This window comes from Sciurus carolinensis, chromosome 2 (genome assembly GCF_902686445.1).
Source record: "Sciurus carolinensis chromosome 2, mSciCar1.2, whole genome shotgun sequence".
Lineage (NCBI taxonomy): Eukaryota > Metazoa > Chordata > Mammalia > Rodentia > Sciuridae > Sciurus > Sciurus carolinensis.
Window position 1 is genome coordinate 28,284,068 of NC_062214.1, and position 18,734 is coordinate 28,302,801.

An 18,734-nucleotide genomic window follows, 5' to 3' on the forward strand; every position below is an offset into this window, starting at 1 on the left:
TCTTTCACCACTTCTATTCAATATCGTCCTTGAAACTCTAGCCAGAGCAATTAGACAGACCAAAGTAATTAAAGGGATACGAATAGGAAAAGAAGAACTCAAACTATCCCTATTTACTGATGATATGATTGTATACTTAGAGGAACCAGGAAATTCCACCAGAAAACTGTTAGATCTCATAAGTGAATTCAGTAAAGTAGCGGGATATAAGATCAATGCACATAAATCTAAGGCATTTCTATACATAAGCGATGAATCTTCAGAAAGAGAAATTAGGAAAACTACCCCATTCACAATAGCTTTGAAAAAAATAAAATACTTGGGAATCAATCTCACAAAAGAGGTGAACGACCTCTACAGTGAGAACTACAGAACTCTAAAGAAAGAAATTAAAGAAAACTTTAGAAGATGGAAAGATCTCCCATGTTCTTGGATAGGAAGAATTAATATTGTCAAAATGGGCATACTACCAAAAGTGCTATACAGATTCAATGCAATTCCAATTAAAATCCCAGTGATGTACCTAACAGAAATAGAGCAAGCAATTATGAAATTCATCTGGAAGAATAAAAAACCCAGAATAGCTAAAGCAATCCTTGGCAGAAAGAGTGAAGCAGGGGGTATTGCAATACCAGATCTTCAACTCTATTACAAAGCAATAGTAACAAAAACGGCATGGTATTGGTACCAAAATAGAAAGGTGGATCAATGGTACAGAATAGAGGACACGGACACAAACCCAAATAAATACAGTTTTCTCATACTAGACAAAGGGGCCAAAAATATGCAATGGAGAAAAGATAGCCTCTTCAACAAATGGTGCTGGGAGAATTGGAAATCCATATGCAACAGAATGAAACTAAACCTATATCTCTCACCATGCACGAAACTAAACTCAAAATGGATTAAGGATCTCGGAATCAGACCAGAGACCTTGCATCTTATAGAAGAAAAAGTAGGTCCAGAGCTTCAACATGTCGGCTTAGGACCAGACTTCCTCAACAGGACTCCAATAGCACAAGAAATAAAATCAAGAATTAATAACTGGGATAGATTCAAACTAAAAAGCTTTCTTTCAGCAAAGGAAACTATCAGCAATGCGAAGAAAGAGCCTACAGAGTGGGAGAAAATCTTTGCCAATCATACTTCAGATAGAGCACTAATCTCCAGAATCTATAAAGAACTCAAAAAACTCTACACCAGGAATGCAAGTAATCCAATCGACAAGTGGGCTAAGGAAATGAATAGACACTTCACAGAAGAAGATGTACAAGCAATCAACAAACATATGGAAAAATGTTCAACATCTCTAGTAATAAGAGAAATGCAAATCAAAACCACCCTAAGATTCCATCTCACCCCAATTAGAATGGCGATTATCAAGAATACAAGCAACAACAGGTGTTGGCGAGGATGTGGGGAGAAAGGTACACTCATACATTGCTGGTGGGGCTGCAAATTAGTGCAGCCACTCTGGAAAGCAGTATGGAGACTCCTTAGAAAACTTGGAATGGAACCACCATTTGACCCAGCTATCCCACTCCTTGGCCTATACCCAAAGGATTTAAAATCAGCATATTACAGAGATACAGCCACATCAATGTTCGTAGCTGCTCAGTTCACAATAGCCAGATTGTGGAACCAACCTAGATGTCCTTCAATTGATGAATGGATAGAGAAAATGTGGTATATATATATACAATGGAATATTACTCTGCCATAAAGAATGATAAAATTATGGCATTTGCAGGCAAATGGATGAAACTGGAGAATATCATGCTAAGTGAGATAAGCCAATATCAAAAAACCAAAGGAAGAATGATATCGCTAATAAGTGGATGAGGACACATAATGGGGGGTGGGAAGAGTTAGTGTTAGGGTTAGAGTTAGGTTTAGGGAGGGGGGCAAGAATGGAGGAAGGAAGGACTGTATAGAGGGAAAAGAGGGGTGGGAGGGGTGGGGGGAAGGGAAAAAAATAACAGAATGAATCAAACATTACCCTGTTAAATTTATGATTACACAAATGGTATGCCTTTACGCCATGTACAAATAGAGAAACAACATGTATCCCATTTGTGTACAATAATGAAAAAAAAATTGCAAATTAAAACTACACTGAGACTTTATCTCACTCCTGTCAGAATGGCAGTTATCAAGAATACAAGTAACAATAAATGTTGGTGAGGATGTTGGGGGAAAGGTACACTTCTATATTGTTGATAGAACTGCAGATTGATTTGCAACCACTTTGGAATGCAGTATGGAGATTCCTTAAAAAACTTGGAATGGAAGAACCACCATTTGACCCAGTTATCTCACTCCTCTGAATATACCCAAAGGATTTAAAATCGGCATACTATAGTGCTGTGATCACATCAGTGTTTATAGTAGCTCAATTCACAATAGCTAAGCTTTGGAACCAGCCTAGGTGTCCTTCAACAGATCAATGGATTAAAAAAATGTGTTCTATATACACAATGAAATATTATACAGCCATAAAGAGGAATGAAATTGTGGCATTTGCAGTTAAATGAATGGAACTGGAGAATATCATGCTAAGTGAAATAGCCAATCCTAGAAAACCAAAGGCAAAATATTCTCTTTTATATGTGAATGCTAACACACAATAAGGGATGAGGAGGGAAGAATAGAAGTTCATTGAATTAGACAAATGAGAATGAAGGGAAGGGAACAGGGATGGGAATAGGAAAGACAATAGAATGAATCTGACTTTACTTTCCTATGGTCATATATGAATACATGAACAGTGCAACTCCACATTGTGTACAACCACAAGAATGGGAAGTTATACTCCATGTATGTATAACATGTCAAAATACATTCTGCTGTCAGGTATAACTAGAAAGAACAAATAAAAAATAAAAAAGATTTAATTCTTTAAAACTCTCTATTCTCCCTGAACAGATTATTTTATCAGTCATTTACTATAAAAATTTCAAATATAGAGAAAAATTGAAATAGTTTTGTATCTACAACCCAGATTTTACAATTAGTAATTTACTATACATATTTTACCAGGTATCTGTCCATCTGTCTATTCACCTATTATTTTTAATGTGTTTTTATAGTAAACAACAGTGTAATTCTTCCTTAATTGTTAAGAATGTGTATCATTTACTATAGTATTTGTTTATGGGTGGGTTATTTTTGGAGGTACAATATATATACAGTAAAGCACACAAATCTTAGATTATCATTTAATTTAGTGTGTTCTGAAAAATGCGTTTTACCCATGCAACCCACTTACCTGTCAAGATACAGAATGTGGATTGAGTATTCCTAATCTGAAATCCAAAATTCTATGAAATCTTAAATTTGTTAAGTATCATTGCTGTACCATTAATATCCAGGCACAAGTTCCAAAAGCTGAACAACTCTGAAATATGAAGTACTTCTGGTTCTAAGTATTTCAAATAAGGGCTAATCAACCTGTGCTACCATTGTCCAGGAGGAAAACTCAGTGTTCCTTTCCAGCGAATCTTTGATCTCTTTTTTTAGGCAACTGTCATTCTGATTTTTTCCAGAGTATGTTAGTTTTTCTTGTTCTGGTACTTCGTATGTATCAAATCGTACATTACATACTTTTTTTGGTAAGACTTTATTATCTTAGCATAGTGTTTTTTAGATTCATTCATGATATTGTATGTCAGTAATTCTTTCCTTTTTATTGTTACTTTACCACTATTTGTTACGTATTCTCTTATTAATGGTCACCTGGGTTTTTAGTGTTTTGCTGCCATTGTTCTTATATAAGTGTTTTTGTAAATATATTACAGGTCTCTTGTAAATTCATGAAAATGGAAATTACTGGATCATAGAGTAGATATATATTTAGTTTTATAAGTAGCTACCAAACTCATTTTTTAAATAATATCAAAATATCACAAATATTTTCAAATTGTCATGTGACAAGGCAGAACCATTCCCAGTGTTATAGTGTGTACAAATGTTTCCATAGCTGAGATGACTGATTTTCTTCTGGTACTGATAGTGTATATTTTCTTTTTATGTTAGGGAAATTGACCTTTGTGAATTCGTTGCACATATTTTTAGGGAGGTCATTCTTTAATATGGAAGCAGTTGTTTTTTAATGGCATAGTGGGGAAAGAAGCCAGGCTATGAAGGCAACCTCTTTCTAGAAATTTGGCTCTGAAGCAGGGTAGAGAGGATGATAGCTGGAGGATTGATGTAGGTACAAAGGAGTTTTTCATCTTCTGAGAAATTCTTAACAGTGTTTAAATACTGGTATGAAAGGAGGTAAGGCTGGGGCAGTGGTAGAGGATTAACAGGGTCAGGTTTCTAAGGCACTGAGATTTGGGGAGTTTTTGCAGAGAAATTTGTAGACTTGGTGACTGGGAGTTAAGGGTGTCCCAATTTGATGGATTGTTTTCTTGGAAGTATAAATAGTCAGCCAGTCTAGAGTGTAGGAAGAGAAAGAGGGAGAGGAGATTTGAAATCATTGCTATGAAGAATTGGAAATTCTGACCAGGAAAATGCAGAAAAATTATGACTTGTTTGGCTTTTTTAAGGAGCATTTGGTAATAGCAAGTATAAGGTTGAAAGTTCTGGATTTATTTTCATGTTGGTATATCAGAACAGTGTAACAAAGATATTTAGGATATTAATGAGAGTGATTGAACTGACAGCAACCTTTCTTGGCTTGGTGGAGAAGGAAATAAAGGCATGGCAGAGAGCTTAGAAGGAAAATTGGAGAGCATTCAGGGCACCAAAGGCCTGAGTGAGGTCAGAGAGCAGTTATGGTAGACATAACCCAGAGAAATCTGCAAGGATGGATAGGAAGTGTGGTTGGAGAATGGAAAGGTAAGGTTACATGTATGAGAGTTTTCTGAGTGAGGACAAACTCTTGAGTACAGCCATTGTCATGCATGGCCCAAATGAAATAGAGGTACAAGATTAGTGGAATTGAGGAAATCAGGAACTGAGAGGCTGACCCAGATGTGGATTGTGGTTGTTATCTGTGAAGATGTGGAAGTCATCCAGGAGAATGTGAGGACTGGAGAATGCAGAAAAAATGGTGGGTCACATTACAATGTATCCAGTGCTAGGAAATTACAGCAGAAGTCTTCAGGAACAGGCACTATCAGAGCAGATTCCAGGAGAAATGATTTCCATGGCATCTTTGAGGCAGGGGAAGATCTAACCCCTGCTTCTTGATGTGGAGCTCCAGGATGCTTGGAATAGACTGTAGGAGGAAGTCAGGATTGATGTAGTTGCAGATGGGTTGTGTGTAAGAGGTAAGAATGTCACAGGAATTCGCCTGATGGTTTTTATTCTTCTGGGGAATGTGAGGCTTTTGCTGTGGTTTCCTGGTTTTGGACCTGTAAATATACCTTGTTAGTAACATGGACCTTCTGAAATGTCTCACACACTCTATACACAAATCCTCTCCAACTTCCATCACTATGCATTTGTTCTTTTCCTTTGCATTCTTTCTTTCTTCTGCAGTATCTTTATAAAATTATCATGCTCTTTATTTAATAATCTCTAAAATAAGGAACAGTATAAAAGAAAATAAAAAATGGTAAAGTGCAATGCCAAATGTGTACCACATTTTCCCCTTCCATTCTTATTTTCATGCACATATGTTCATGTGTGTGTATATATATATATATATATATATATATATATATATATATACATACATAAATTTAGTTGAGGCCATATGCTATATCTATATTTTATTGGTGCATTATAATTTTATATGTACACACACACACACATATATTTCACCCTCCCTCTCACCCACAGTACTGGGTCCAGGGGCACTTTACCACTAAATTATACCCCTGTCACTTTTAGGTTTTTTTGAGACAAGTTCTTGCTAAGTTGCTGAAGGTAGCCTCAAATTTGCAATCCTCCTGCCTTAGCTTCCCTTCCTAGTAACTGGTATTACAGGCATGCACCACCTCTTCTTGCTATGACTTTTTCTTAAGCTTAAAAAATTAAGGGCTTGTTCCTTTTTCTTAAATTACTAGAATGTAGCATCTTGAATAGCAGCCATATATCCTCTTGAACAGCAACATAATGTTTATTTCAGCTTTCTCCTATCTTCTCTGTTGTTGAGTATTTGAATTATTGCCATCTTCCCAGTATTATGAAATTTCTATTCATAATTTTAGTTATTTCAGTTTATTTACATTTAAGAATAGAATTTTAGAAGCCACATATACATGTCTGTAGTCATAGTTACTGCAGAGACTGAGGCAGCAGGATGGCAAGTTCAAGGTCAACCTTGGTGACATAGCTAGACCCTATCTCACTATAAAAAGGATTGGGGTAGAGTACTTGCCTAGCATGCACAAGACCCCAGGTTCAATCTCCATTACCTGCCTACCCCTAAAAAAAGAACCTTGAAAATAGAACAGAAAACAGTATGAATAAATTAAAGGTTTTTGTATAATATTTCTAGAAAGGAGTTTATTATTGGGACTAATTGGCATTCCTACCAAAATTTGAGTCCTTTCCATTCTTGCCAGCATTGAATATTTCATGATTGAATTTTCCTGATTTGAAAAGTAAAAATGTTCCATCATCGTATTCCTTTAAATTAGTGGAGCTAGTCAACCCTTTAAAAATGTTTTCTTATCATTTTTCTTTGCTCTAGGTTTTCTGTTTACATCTTTCATATTTTACAAAATTAAGATCTTGTGAGTGTAGCTCAGTGCATGTATAAGACCCTGGTTCAGTCTCCAACAGGGGGGAAGAAATTGACAATCTTCATGTTTTCAACATGGACACATGACTTCTTGTTTTCTTTTTTATGATAATTTACCCAATTAATTTGTTTTGTTAATTATTTTTTTGAGTGTTTTAGGGATCACAGAAAATTTGAGAAAAAAGATACACTGCTTAGTAACCCCTGCTCCCACATATGCACTACCTCTTTCATTATCAACTGTCTTCACCATGGGTAATATGTACATTGCAGTTGATGAACCTACCTTGACTCATCATAATCTTTCAAGCTCCATAGTTTGCATTAGAGTTCACTCTTGGCAATGAACATTCTTTGGATTTTTACAAATATACAATGATATGTAGCCATCATTGTATCATACAGAAGAGTTTCACTGCCCTAAAAATCCTGTGTGCCACCTATTGATCCTTCTTTTCCTTCTCATCCTTCAATCACTGATCTTTAAATTTCTCCATGGTTTCATCTTTTATAGAATGTCATATACAGTAGTCCCCTCTTACCCACAGACACATCCCAAGACCCTTGATGGATGCCTGAATCGTAGATAGTACTGAGCCCTACATATACTATATTATTCTGTATGCACACATATATATGATGAAGTTTAATTTATAAGTCAGGCAGAGTAACTAAATAAAATAAAGCAATTATAACTATGTTATAATTGTAATAATAGTTATGTGAATATTATCTCTCTCTCTCTCTTGAAAGAGTCAAGACAAATGATATTTTCCAACCTCAGTTAGATGCTTGTAACTGAAACTCTGGAAAGCAAAAGCATCAGTAAAAAGGAACTACTGTGGACTGGGGTTGTGGCTCAGTGGTAGAGTGCTCACGTAGAATGTGTGAGTCAAAGGGTTCGATCCTCAGTACCACATATAAATAAATAAAATAAAGGTATTGTGTCCACCTACAACCCAAAAAAAATTTTTTAAGAAAAGGAACTACTATAATTGGAATCATATAATTTGCAACCATTTCAGATTGTCTTTTTTCACTTGGTAATATTTAAGTTTTTTAAAATTCTTTTTATGACTTTAACCCTTTTCTTTTTAGTGGTGAATAAAATTCCCATACCAGTTTATACTTTCACCTACTGAAGGATATCTTGGTTGCCTTCTGTTACAGGCAGCCAAGTCAGGGAACCTACCTAGATCCTGCCTGAGTGCACATGGGTCATTTGCCTGCCTAAGAAATAAGCAAATAATGCAAAAAGGAGAAATGAATTTAATTACAATTTGCTGTTTCCACTGGTCCTATAGAAGTGGCTATAATTTATAGGGGAGGAGCCAATATATAGGACTGGGGTTGTAGCTCAGTAGAAGAGTGCATGTGTGAGGCACTGGGTTCAATTCTCAGCACCACATATAAATAAATAAAATAAAGGTCCATCAACAACTAAAAACTATTTTTAAAAAGCCAATATACATATGTAGCTTTAGCTAGGCTGTGCTAGCAGGAACAAGTTATAATTTCACTTTTGCTTGGAACCTGCCTGGGCCAGAGGGCAACCTCTCAGTTTTCACTTACTTAGTACAAGCAAACTCCAGATGCAGAAAAGCAGTTACCAGGAAGTTGGGAAGGAAAAAGCACTTTGAAGCTTTTAATTTCAAAGGGGCTCTGTTATACTTCCAAGTTTTGACAGTTATGAATAAAGTTGCTATGAACATCTGTTCAGGTTTCTGTGTGGGCATAAGTTTTCAACTCATTTGGGTAAATACCAAGGAATACAGTTGCTGGATCACATATGGTAAGAGTATATTTAATTTTATAAGAAATTGCCAAATTGTTTTTCAAAGTGACTTTATCATTTTGCATTCCCACCAGGAGTGAAAGAGAATTCCTGTTGCTCCATATTCTCATAAATATTTGATATTGTCAGTGTTGGATTTTGACCATTTCTGGAGATATATAAAGTTCTATTATTCTTGTTTTAATTTTTTATATTCTCAATGATGTGTAATGTTCAACATCTTTTCACTTGCTTATTTGCTATAAATGTTTCTTTTTTGATAAGGTGTCTTCAGGTCTTTTGTCTGTTTTTCAGTGTAGTTAAATTTTCTGAGTTTGAAGAACTCTTTGTATATTTGGAGAATAGCACTTTATCATCTCTTTTGCAAATATTTTCTTCTAGTCTGTGGCTTGCACTCTTATTGTTTTGCCATCTTTTGCAGAGTAGAAGTTTTATTTTAATGAAGTCCGGATTATAATTTTTTTCTTGCTTTCTTCCTTTTTGGATTTTGCCTTTGGTTGATGTTATATCTAAAAAGTCATTGCCAGGCTAGGGGAAAAATTATTTGGAAGGTATTACTGTACCCAAAGACATCTAGATTTTTTCTTAGTTTATCTTCTTAAGAATTTTATACCTTAGTGTTTTACATGTAGGTCTGTGATCCAGTTTGAGTTAATTTTTATGAAAAGCGTAATGTTTGATCTAGAATTCTTTTGTAGGTAGATTGTAGGTGAGCTGTTCCAGCACTATTTGATGAAATGACTATTTTTGCTTCATTGTATTACGTTTGCTCCTTTGCCAAATTTATGTAGGTTTATTTCTAGTCTGCGTATTTCTGTTGATTTATTTGTGCTTTTTTTTTTTTTTTTTTTTACCAGCACCACACTTTCTTAATCTCTGCAGTTTTCTAGTCAGTCTTGATGGCAGGTAATGTCAGTTTTGACTATTTTCTTCTACTTCAATATTGAGTTGACTCTCTTGAGTCTTTTGCCTCTCCATATGAACTTAAAAGGCCATTTATTGATAGCCACAAAATAACTAGCTGGGATATTGATCAAGATGGCATTAATCTACAGACCAGCTTGGGAAAAACTGATATCTTAATATTGAGTTTTCCTATCTGTTCATGATTGATTTCTTTTACATTTAGTGACTTTATTTATTTTTATTCCATTTTTACCTTCACAATTTCTTGCATTATCTTTACGCTTAGAAAAGTCCTCCTCATCCTGAGCTCACTTAAATATTATAACTCTTTTTAAATGTGACTTTTAAGAATTTGATTCTTCTTCTTTGTTTGTTTGTTTGTTTGTTTGTTTTTTAACAGGGATTGAACCCAGGGTGCTTAACCACTGAGCCACATCCCCAGCCTTTTTATTTTTTATTTTGAGGCAGGGTCTAAGTGGCTTAGGGCTTCAACTTCATGAGCTTCTGGGATTAGAGGTGTGTGCCACTAGGCCTGACAAGCATTTAATTCTTTAACCTGACTGGAACTTATTTTGGTATGTGGAATAGGGTGATGCCCTAACTCCTTCCCTTCAACTACATATTTGTTTTTCCCAATTTCCTGTTGATTTTTCGATAATAGATGTGTATACATATACAGTAGTCATCCTTCCAGTTTTTCTGATCCTTGTGGAGAGAATTAATGTGCATTGCCAGTTTTGGAATGTGGCAAGTTGGGAATTGAGCTGATTTCTGTTAGAGATCAGTATTTGTTTACTGTCCAGATCTTTCAGAATTATACAGATACAATAATGTATCACTTGTTTAGTAATCACAACCCAAGAAGGATGAAGAAGTGGTCAGAATTTTGTGTGGCTACACCCGGGGAAGGCCACTGTCTGAACCATTCCCCTGCTAGGCATTGCCATGCTAACCATGGCAAACTTACAGTGTGTATATGAACCATCTACATCTGCCTCATTTCTCAACTCTGCCTCTCTCCCAAGATTTTCAGGTGCCCCTTAAGAAGGCATGTACTCTTTCCCTTGGAGAGTGACTACAATATTGAATTACATCTAGATTGGAAGTCTTACAAAGTGGGATTTATAAGCAAATTGCTCCCCTGTTGTTTCTCTAATATCTAACCCAGTGAAGGGCAAAGAATCTGAATGGATGAATGAGTCACTATTACTGGTGACAATGTGCCACTGTTTTACATGGTGTGAGGTAGAATAGTTTAAGAGTAGCTATAAATTGTGTACTCACAAATCTGAACCTATATGCATTCAGACTACATTCTCAATACTTCTCTGAAGACTGTAAAGAATATACATAGTCATCAACTTGGGAAAAGGACTGCTACCTAGCTTTGACCCACAGAGATGCATTCCAGCTTGGGAATTTTAAACAGTTTTTCAGGTGATTCTAAAGTGCAACCAAGGTTGCTTTAAAAAAATGTGTTCTGATTTAGACCTACTTGTATATGTATAAAGACTCAATTAATAGTTGAACTCCTGAAGAAATGTATATATGTGACTCCCATAAAGATCATTGGTCCTGAATACATATGTTAATGACTGGGGAGATGCTGCCCCAAATACTTTTATTTTGAATAATTTGGACATAATTATAATAATATAGGACCTCATCTAACATGACTTCTCATTTCCAGGTCAGCATGGATTCCTGGTTCCTTCTTGTTCTGCTTGGCAGTGGACTGATATGTGTCAGTGCCAGCAATGCTACCACAGGTAAATTGTCATTTGAGAAAAACTGATAATTTGAAACATAATTTTACTTTCACATATAATGACCCAAATTTGAGAACCTAGGTGGTATTAAAGAAAAGAATATTATTCTTTAAAAATGATGGCAAAATAAATGCATTTGGAAATCTCTGAATTGCATTGAATGCTTAGCATTCTTCTGCATATTACTGTTTTAAACAGATCAGAGGTATGATCTTTCTTGGAAAAAAACGTTGATGTGTAAGACTCCGTATATTGATTCTGAAGAACTGAGTGAAGAATTTCATTTCTTTGTTCCATAGATAGTCCTTTGGAGAAAATAGGAAGGGTTCTACTTTAGATAAAGATGTGTGTGTGTCTGGTCTTTGTCTAATCTCCACATGTTGGAGAAGTTTAGTAAGGTTTATGCCTTATGTTTTAACTTTTGAGTTTCACATTCTTTGGGTAATGTTTCCTTATTTTTTGCTGTTTGTAGTTTCACCTTCCTTGGAAATTACAAGATCAATTAAAGCATCAACAGCAGAATCAGTTAAAGAAGAGAACAAAACTTCAAATCCAACCTCATCAGTAACTTCTCTTTCTGTGTCACCAACATTCAGCCCAAATATAACTCTGGGACCTACCTACATAACCACTGTCAATTCTTCATACTCTGACAATGGGACCACACGAACTGTAAGCACCGATTCTGTAGGCACTACTGTTTTACCAAATGGAACGTGGATTCCAGATCACCAGTTCACAGATGCCAGAACAGAACCCTGGGAAGGGAATTCCAGTACTGCAGCAACCACTCCAGAAACCTTCCCTCCTTCAGGTACCAGAGATGATTTTTGCTTCTTCTGTCTTTCACTCTTTGAGTGTTTTCACCCTTTTATCATATTTGTGTTTTCTGGCCATAAAATTTCTTGAAATAAGCAAAGTAATAAAACTGAGATATAAAGATTTTTCTTCTTCTTTTTTATTTATTTATTTTTGATATAAGGACTTCTTAAGAATGTCTGGTGAGCATAGAGTTAAGAGGAAGGAAGGAGCTGTGATGGCACACTCCTATAATCCCAGTGGCTCTGGACACTGAGGCAGGAGGATCACAAGTTCAGTCAGCCTCAGCAACTTAGCAACTTAGTGAGACCCTGTCTCAAAATAAAATATAAAAAAGGGTTGGGGATGTGGCTCAGTGGTTAAGTGCCTCTGGGTTCAATCCCTGGTACAAAAAAAAAAAGAAAGAAAAAAGGAAGGTTCTAGAGGATATATTTTTGCTCAGTGATATTCTGGGTAGATTGGGGAGCCTTAAGTGTGTTTAAAGGGAAGGAGGAGGTTGTAAATACAAGCAAAATCAATGAGAGTTAATTGATGATGCAAGAGACTAAAGATAAAAGGATACAGAGAGACTGAGTAATAAGATTAGCCTTGAAAAGGAGAGGATCGTGGAGATCACGAGAAGGAAAATGAAAACAAATGTCCCATAATAATTAGCTGCAGAGTGGAAGACTGGTGTCAAGGTATGGAATTAGAAAAGGGGCTTAGGGAAACTGTTACATCACAGTGACAGTTATTCAGGACCTTGGCTATTCAGGACATTGGCCCAGTCCCCATTCTCCTTGAATCAACCTCAGTGGATTAAAGCAGAAGTGACTCCAGGTATAGAATTAGAGCCCAGTGGTTTGAGATCAAGTGGGGTAGGTCAAGTTTCTGACTTCTTCGAACCTCAGGTTCCTGAACTAAGAGGATTTGAGGATCCCTCAAAGAGCTTCTCTGAGGATTTAATAATTGTTTTCTGATTGCCATGTAACTGTCATTCCTTTTTCCAGCAAATTCACTGTTTCCTCTTCTATGATTCCATTCTTTTAGCTCAAATTTCTTTTCTATTATATGAATTCCCCTAGGTGGACTCATGTCTGGTGCATGAGGAAGCATTCAGAAAGTACTTGCCTAGTCACATCTCATTTGGTTATTCCAGATGATGTCTTTGATCTAAACTTTAAAGCCCAGACCCTCCGTCTGCCTATGTTAATCTCATTTTTCTACAATAAAGACAGTGTAGCATTTGTAGTTAAGAGCATAGTCTATAGAGCCATTTTACCTGTTTGAATCCCAACTCTGACAGAAGCTCGTTGTGTGACCATAGGCAAATTTACTTAATCCTATACCTCAGTGTCTTCATCTGCAAAATAGGGGTGAATGATAGTGGTGAATGATAGTAATAGTTGTTACCTCACAGAGGATCTATTCAGATTAAATGAATTAATATAGGTAAATTACATATTATCATGCCTGTGCATGGTAAGCACTCTTTTGAAGTGTTAGCTACTATTATTATTACAATTATTGCTCTGATAGTTACTAATAAAAAATATAAATGTGATGGCATTCCACTATTCTTGATGAGATAGCTGCAAACAAACAATGTCTGGTATTTACTTTGGGCTTTAACATAAATTATAATTTTATCATATTTATTACACTGCTTTGCACATAGTAAGAGTTTTATAGAATAATCTGATGAGGGAAGTTTTGTGTTTTACAGGTCAAGGAGTTTTCTAATGATGAAACCGTAATTTATGGAGTAGTTTTCAAAGTGCAGTTTATGACCCATGCATGAAATCAGTTTAATCCACCACTGCTGTTTGTTTTACTGAATGGTCTATTCCATTTCTGTTTTTTTTTTTCATCTTACACATTTAATTTTGTGAAACTTTTGTTATACACGAACACAATGTAGATATTTATACTGAGTAACAATGTAAAATGTATTTCTTGCTGTGGGTTAGGTAATTGCTTAGGGAGGAAAGGTAGAGTAACTTGTACAAGCTGAAGGAGTAAGTGGATGAGGTAAGACTACTCAGGTAACTGATTTCGTGGCCCATGTTCTATTCTGTACTGTCCTTTATTTGACAATTTTGTGAGGTGACCATGAATAACTAGCTCCTTTTATTACATGCTTAATTTAAGGTTATATATAGAGGACAAATGATTTGCTTTAGATATCAGTGCTTGTGAGTAGAAAATTAAGCATATTTCTTACTTTTGTAGGCTTTCCTTACTATAGGTAAGAAACTTAGTTTTCCACACACTGATGTAGGTCTGAATTTTGTTGTAGCTAAAGAATCTAGTCATTGTATATTTAGCACATTTCATGTTAGAGGAGACTACCACTGGTGACTTTTATTCAGGATCAGTAAAACAAGAAAAAACTGTTATGGTACACAAGTATTTCACGGTCTTAAACCCCACATCCTATTCATCATCACCATCTTACCAGTATTCCCATGATACACTCTTTGCTTAGATCAGTATTTGATGTTTTATATCTTTTTTTAAAATTTATTTTTAGATGTTGATAGGCCTTATTTATTTATTTATTTATTTATATGTGGTGCTGAGGATTGAATCCAGTGCCTCATACATGCTAGGCAAGCGCTCTACCACTGAGTTACAAACCGCAGCCCCTGATGTTTTAAATCTTTATGACTTGGAATATAGTTTATTGCCAAATTATGTAAGTACAATTTAATTATTTTTCCTTGTGTACTTTTTTTCTGGATTTGGTAATTGCTTAACTTTTTGTTAAGTTATTACTAGCCAATTCCCACATTCCCCAGAGCCCTGCAGTACAGTTTTCTACAAAGTCAGGCCTGTTAGATAATCTGATGTATCTTTTTTTGCCTAGAGCAATTCCCTCTGAGCCTTCTATTGTCTTATACCACTCTAGGCTTATTGATCTCTAGGGCTATACACAGGTATCAGCCTAGAATTTTCCTTCTCTGCCATTCTGGGAATTCCCCTTGCTCTTCCTGGCTTCCGTATTGTTTTCTTTCTTGTCTTATTTCATTTGGTAGAACACATTCTTCTTGAGAAAGGGATCTATTGGAGGCAAACCACATGAGACCTGATATGTCTAAGCATATTCAGGGCTGTGTATAGAATTCGAGAAAGTAATTTTTCCCTGGCAAATTTGAAGTGCTGCCCTGGCTCCTAATTTGGAGTCAGCTTGGAGGATTCTGTTGTTGTTCTAAATCCTAATTCTTCCTGTGTTATGATAAGTGCCCTGAAATTTCACAGTTGTGTCATGATGTAGGTCTTTTTCATCCATATTTTTATTACTTTATAGGGCCTTTGGAGCCTTGGTCCTTCTATCCTGAAAACTTTCTTCTTCCCATTTTTATGTTCTTTTAAAACTCCTATTATTTAGATATTGGATTATTCTTGAATTAATTCTTTAATTTTCTTAATTTTTCTTTCACATTAACCTTTTCTTTGAGTCTCTTTTTTTCCTTTTGAAACTAAGCAGTCAGGGGCAGTAGCTCATGCTTGTAATCCCAGCTACTGGGAGTCTGAGGCAAGAAGGATCACAAGTTGGCAGTCAACCTGGGTAACTTAGTGAGACCCTGTCTCAAAATAATATACGTAGCTCATTAGTAGAGCACTTGCTTAGCACAGGCAAGGCCCAGGTTCAATCCCCAGTACCTTAAAAAAAGAAAAGAAAAGAAAAGAAAAAATAAACAAAGGTATATATATTCCTTTTTTCTCCCATCTGTAACATAAACAATACATTATGTTCATTTCTACACATTGCTTTTTTTCAGTTAGCTTATCTCTGTGTGTGTGTGTGGGGGGAGAGAATATGTATGTATGTATGTGTTTTTTTAAAATGATGTTGTTAGGGGTCAAACCCAGGGCCTAAATCATGTCAGGCATGTGTTCTACCACTGATCTACATTCCCAGTCTACTTATTATACTACATTTTAGTGAAGAACTGGTCTTGTGGTTGTATATTAATATATTTATTTGGTTTCCCTATCAGTAAGACTTTCAGGTTGTTTTCAGAGCATTTTTATTCACAATACAGCTTGTCATTTCAAACATGCATGAGAATATTACTAGGATAAGTTATTTTAAGTGTGCATTTATAAATTGATAGATATTGCCAAATTTCCTTTACTGTGAAATGTATTCCTATAAGTATTATATCAAAGTTCCTGTTTTTCTACACTCTTCAGTACAGTGAATTATCAAACTTCTGGGTCTCTGCCAATTTGTAGATAAAAATAACATCTCTGTAGCTTTAATTTACATTTCTCTGAATGAGATTGAGGACTTTTCCTCTTTTTAAAAATTTATTATTATTATTAATATTATAATACTGGGGCTCAAACATAGTACCTTGCACATGCTAGGCAAACAGTCTACCACTGAGTGACACCCCCACCCCCTTTCCATATTTTAAAAGATCATTTGTATATATATTTTTTGAACATTTTTATATTATATATTTTTGAGCATTTATATATATACATATATATATATTTGAGCATATCTTTGTTGATATTCTTTACCCATTTTTCTTATTAGGATGTCAGGATTTTTGAAGCTATTTATAGCTGTTCTTTATAAATTTGGGGAATGATATTACAGTGATATTACAGTGCCTACAGTGATATTACAAAAGGTTTTTTTTTTTTTTTTTTTAAAGATGAGGTCTCACTATGTTGTCCAAGCTGGTCTTGAACTCCTTGATTTCAAGTGATCCTCCTGCCTCAGGCCTCCCAAGTACCTGGGACTACAGGCACATGTCACTCACACACACCTTTTTTAGTTTTTCTATATTGCAGAAGATGGTATTAGGAATTTTTAAATATAAATATGAGTTTGTTTAAATGTTCTCTAGGTAATGGGCCATATTTAAGAAGGCCTCCTTTACTCCAAAATTGTAAAAAAATTTTCCTAATGTTTTAATTTGGACTTTTATGGCCTGCTTTCTTTCTTTCTTTCTTTCTTTCTTTTTTCTTTTCTTTCTTTGGTTTCTTTTTATCTCTTTGCAGGATGTGTTGGGAGGGTGATTGGATATGTGTGCCCACAGATAACTGCTTGTCTTTGATTTTTCTGTAATTTCTTCTGATGTTAAGTGTGAGCTATAGATGTTTTTTTCCTCCAAATGGCTATTTATCCCAATGCCCCTTAATGAATAATCTGTATTTTCCCCTCAATTATGAGGTGATTAAAAAAAAAAAAAACAGAATCTTCCTGAAAAAAAAGTGATTTGAAATGTCAACTTTCTTGTATATTGAATTGATATATATATATATATATATTCAGTTTCCCATATGTATTTGAGTATTTGGGGATGTTCATTGTGTTTTCTATAGATTTTTTTTCACTACTGAAAATCCAACCCAGAGCTCTTTATTTATACACTGAGCTATATTCCAAGCCCTTTTTATTTTTTATTTTGCGATGATCTCCTTAGTAGCTGGGATAACAGGCATGAACCACACTGTTCCTGGCTATTATAGTTTTAACCAAGATTTATGTACAGCCATTAAATTTTACCAGTTGCTTGTTTGGTGTCAGCAAGATCTGTTTGTTTTCTTCTCTTTTGTTCTATTGCTACATTTTACTACCAACTTTTAAAAATTCTTAAACTGTCTACATTCATGCAAAAACAACTCACCTTGGTAATGTATAATTTTTGTAACAAACTTGCAATCTGTTTATTTTATATAGGATTTTTTCCGTTGATATTGGCAAGTAATTTCTAAATGAACTTGATCTGTGGTTTTTGATAAATTTTATTCATCAGTATTTTGTTTCATGAAAAAAATCAAAATTTACATAGAAAGCCATGCATTCTACTCACATTTTAGTTTATTTGAATGAATTTGAGGAAAAGTTGTTTCTTAAAATTGTTTCATTTCCCACATAGCTATGAGTAGTTCTCACTTTGCACATATTTTAGTTCTTTTTTTTTTTTTTTTTTTTTTTTTTTTTTGGTAGTGCTGGGGATTTGAACCCAGGGCCTTGTGCTTGTGAGGAAAGCACTCTACCAACTGAGCTATATCCCCAGCCCCTGCACATATTTTAATTTCCTTTTTTTTCCTTGTTTAAGTTCATGGTTCTTTGCTTTTTTCCTTCCACAGAACCTACTGTTTATTAGTTCTGTCACTTTTCAGTTTTAATTTCTTTGATTACTTTTTAATTCCCATTCTTTCTTTCTGCCTTCTTCAGATTTATTTTGTGGGGACTGCTATCTTGAATTGACTGCTTAATTTATTTTCATTCTTTGGGTTAATTAACATATTTAATGCTGTGAATTTTGTATAAGCACAGGTTTAGACATACATGCTCCATAGGTATTCCTGTACATAGTCGTGTTAATTAGGATTCAATCTAAACTGCTATAGCAAAGATACACCAAAATCCAGTGACTCAAGTAAGACCACAGTATCTTTCTCTCCCCAGGGGTGGACAGAGGGCTTTGCCTTATCAGGGCATAAGTCTCTTTTCGCCTGTGGCCCTGCCATCCCTACAGTATTGCTTTTATCTGCTTGATTATCTGCTTTCATCATTGGACCCTAATTCCAGCCCCTGAGAACAGAGGGAGTGAAGACAAACAATTTCTTTTCAAAAAGATGTGACCTGGAAATTACCCACATTGCTTTTGCTCACATCCCATTAGCTGGATTTTATCACATGACTCTAGCACAAAGGAGTCTTAGAAATATAGTCTCTAGCTAGACAACTTTGTGCTCAGCTAAAAAATAAGAGGTCTGTACCAAAGGCAAGAAGAGG

At 35.2% G+C, this 18,734-nt stretch overlaps 1 protein-coding gene across 3 annotated transcripts in view; it reads left to right on the plus strand.

Moving 5' to 3' along the window:
• The window catches only part of Ptpra (protein tyrosine phosphatase receptor type A), a 140,540-nt gene that overhangs the window by 73,972 nt on the left and 47,834 nt on the right, over positions 1–18,734 (plus strand). For all 3 annotated transcript variants that reach the window (XM_047538843.1, XM_047538844.1, XM_047538845.1), the window contains 2 exons: positions 11,089–11,167; positions 11,640–11,981. In XM_047538843.1, coding sequence (XP_047394799.1) covers positions 11,089–11,167; positions 11,640–11,981 — 421 coding nt within the window. The remainder of the gene's footprint in view (positions 1–11,088; positions 11,168–11,639; positions 11,982–18,734) is intronic.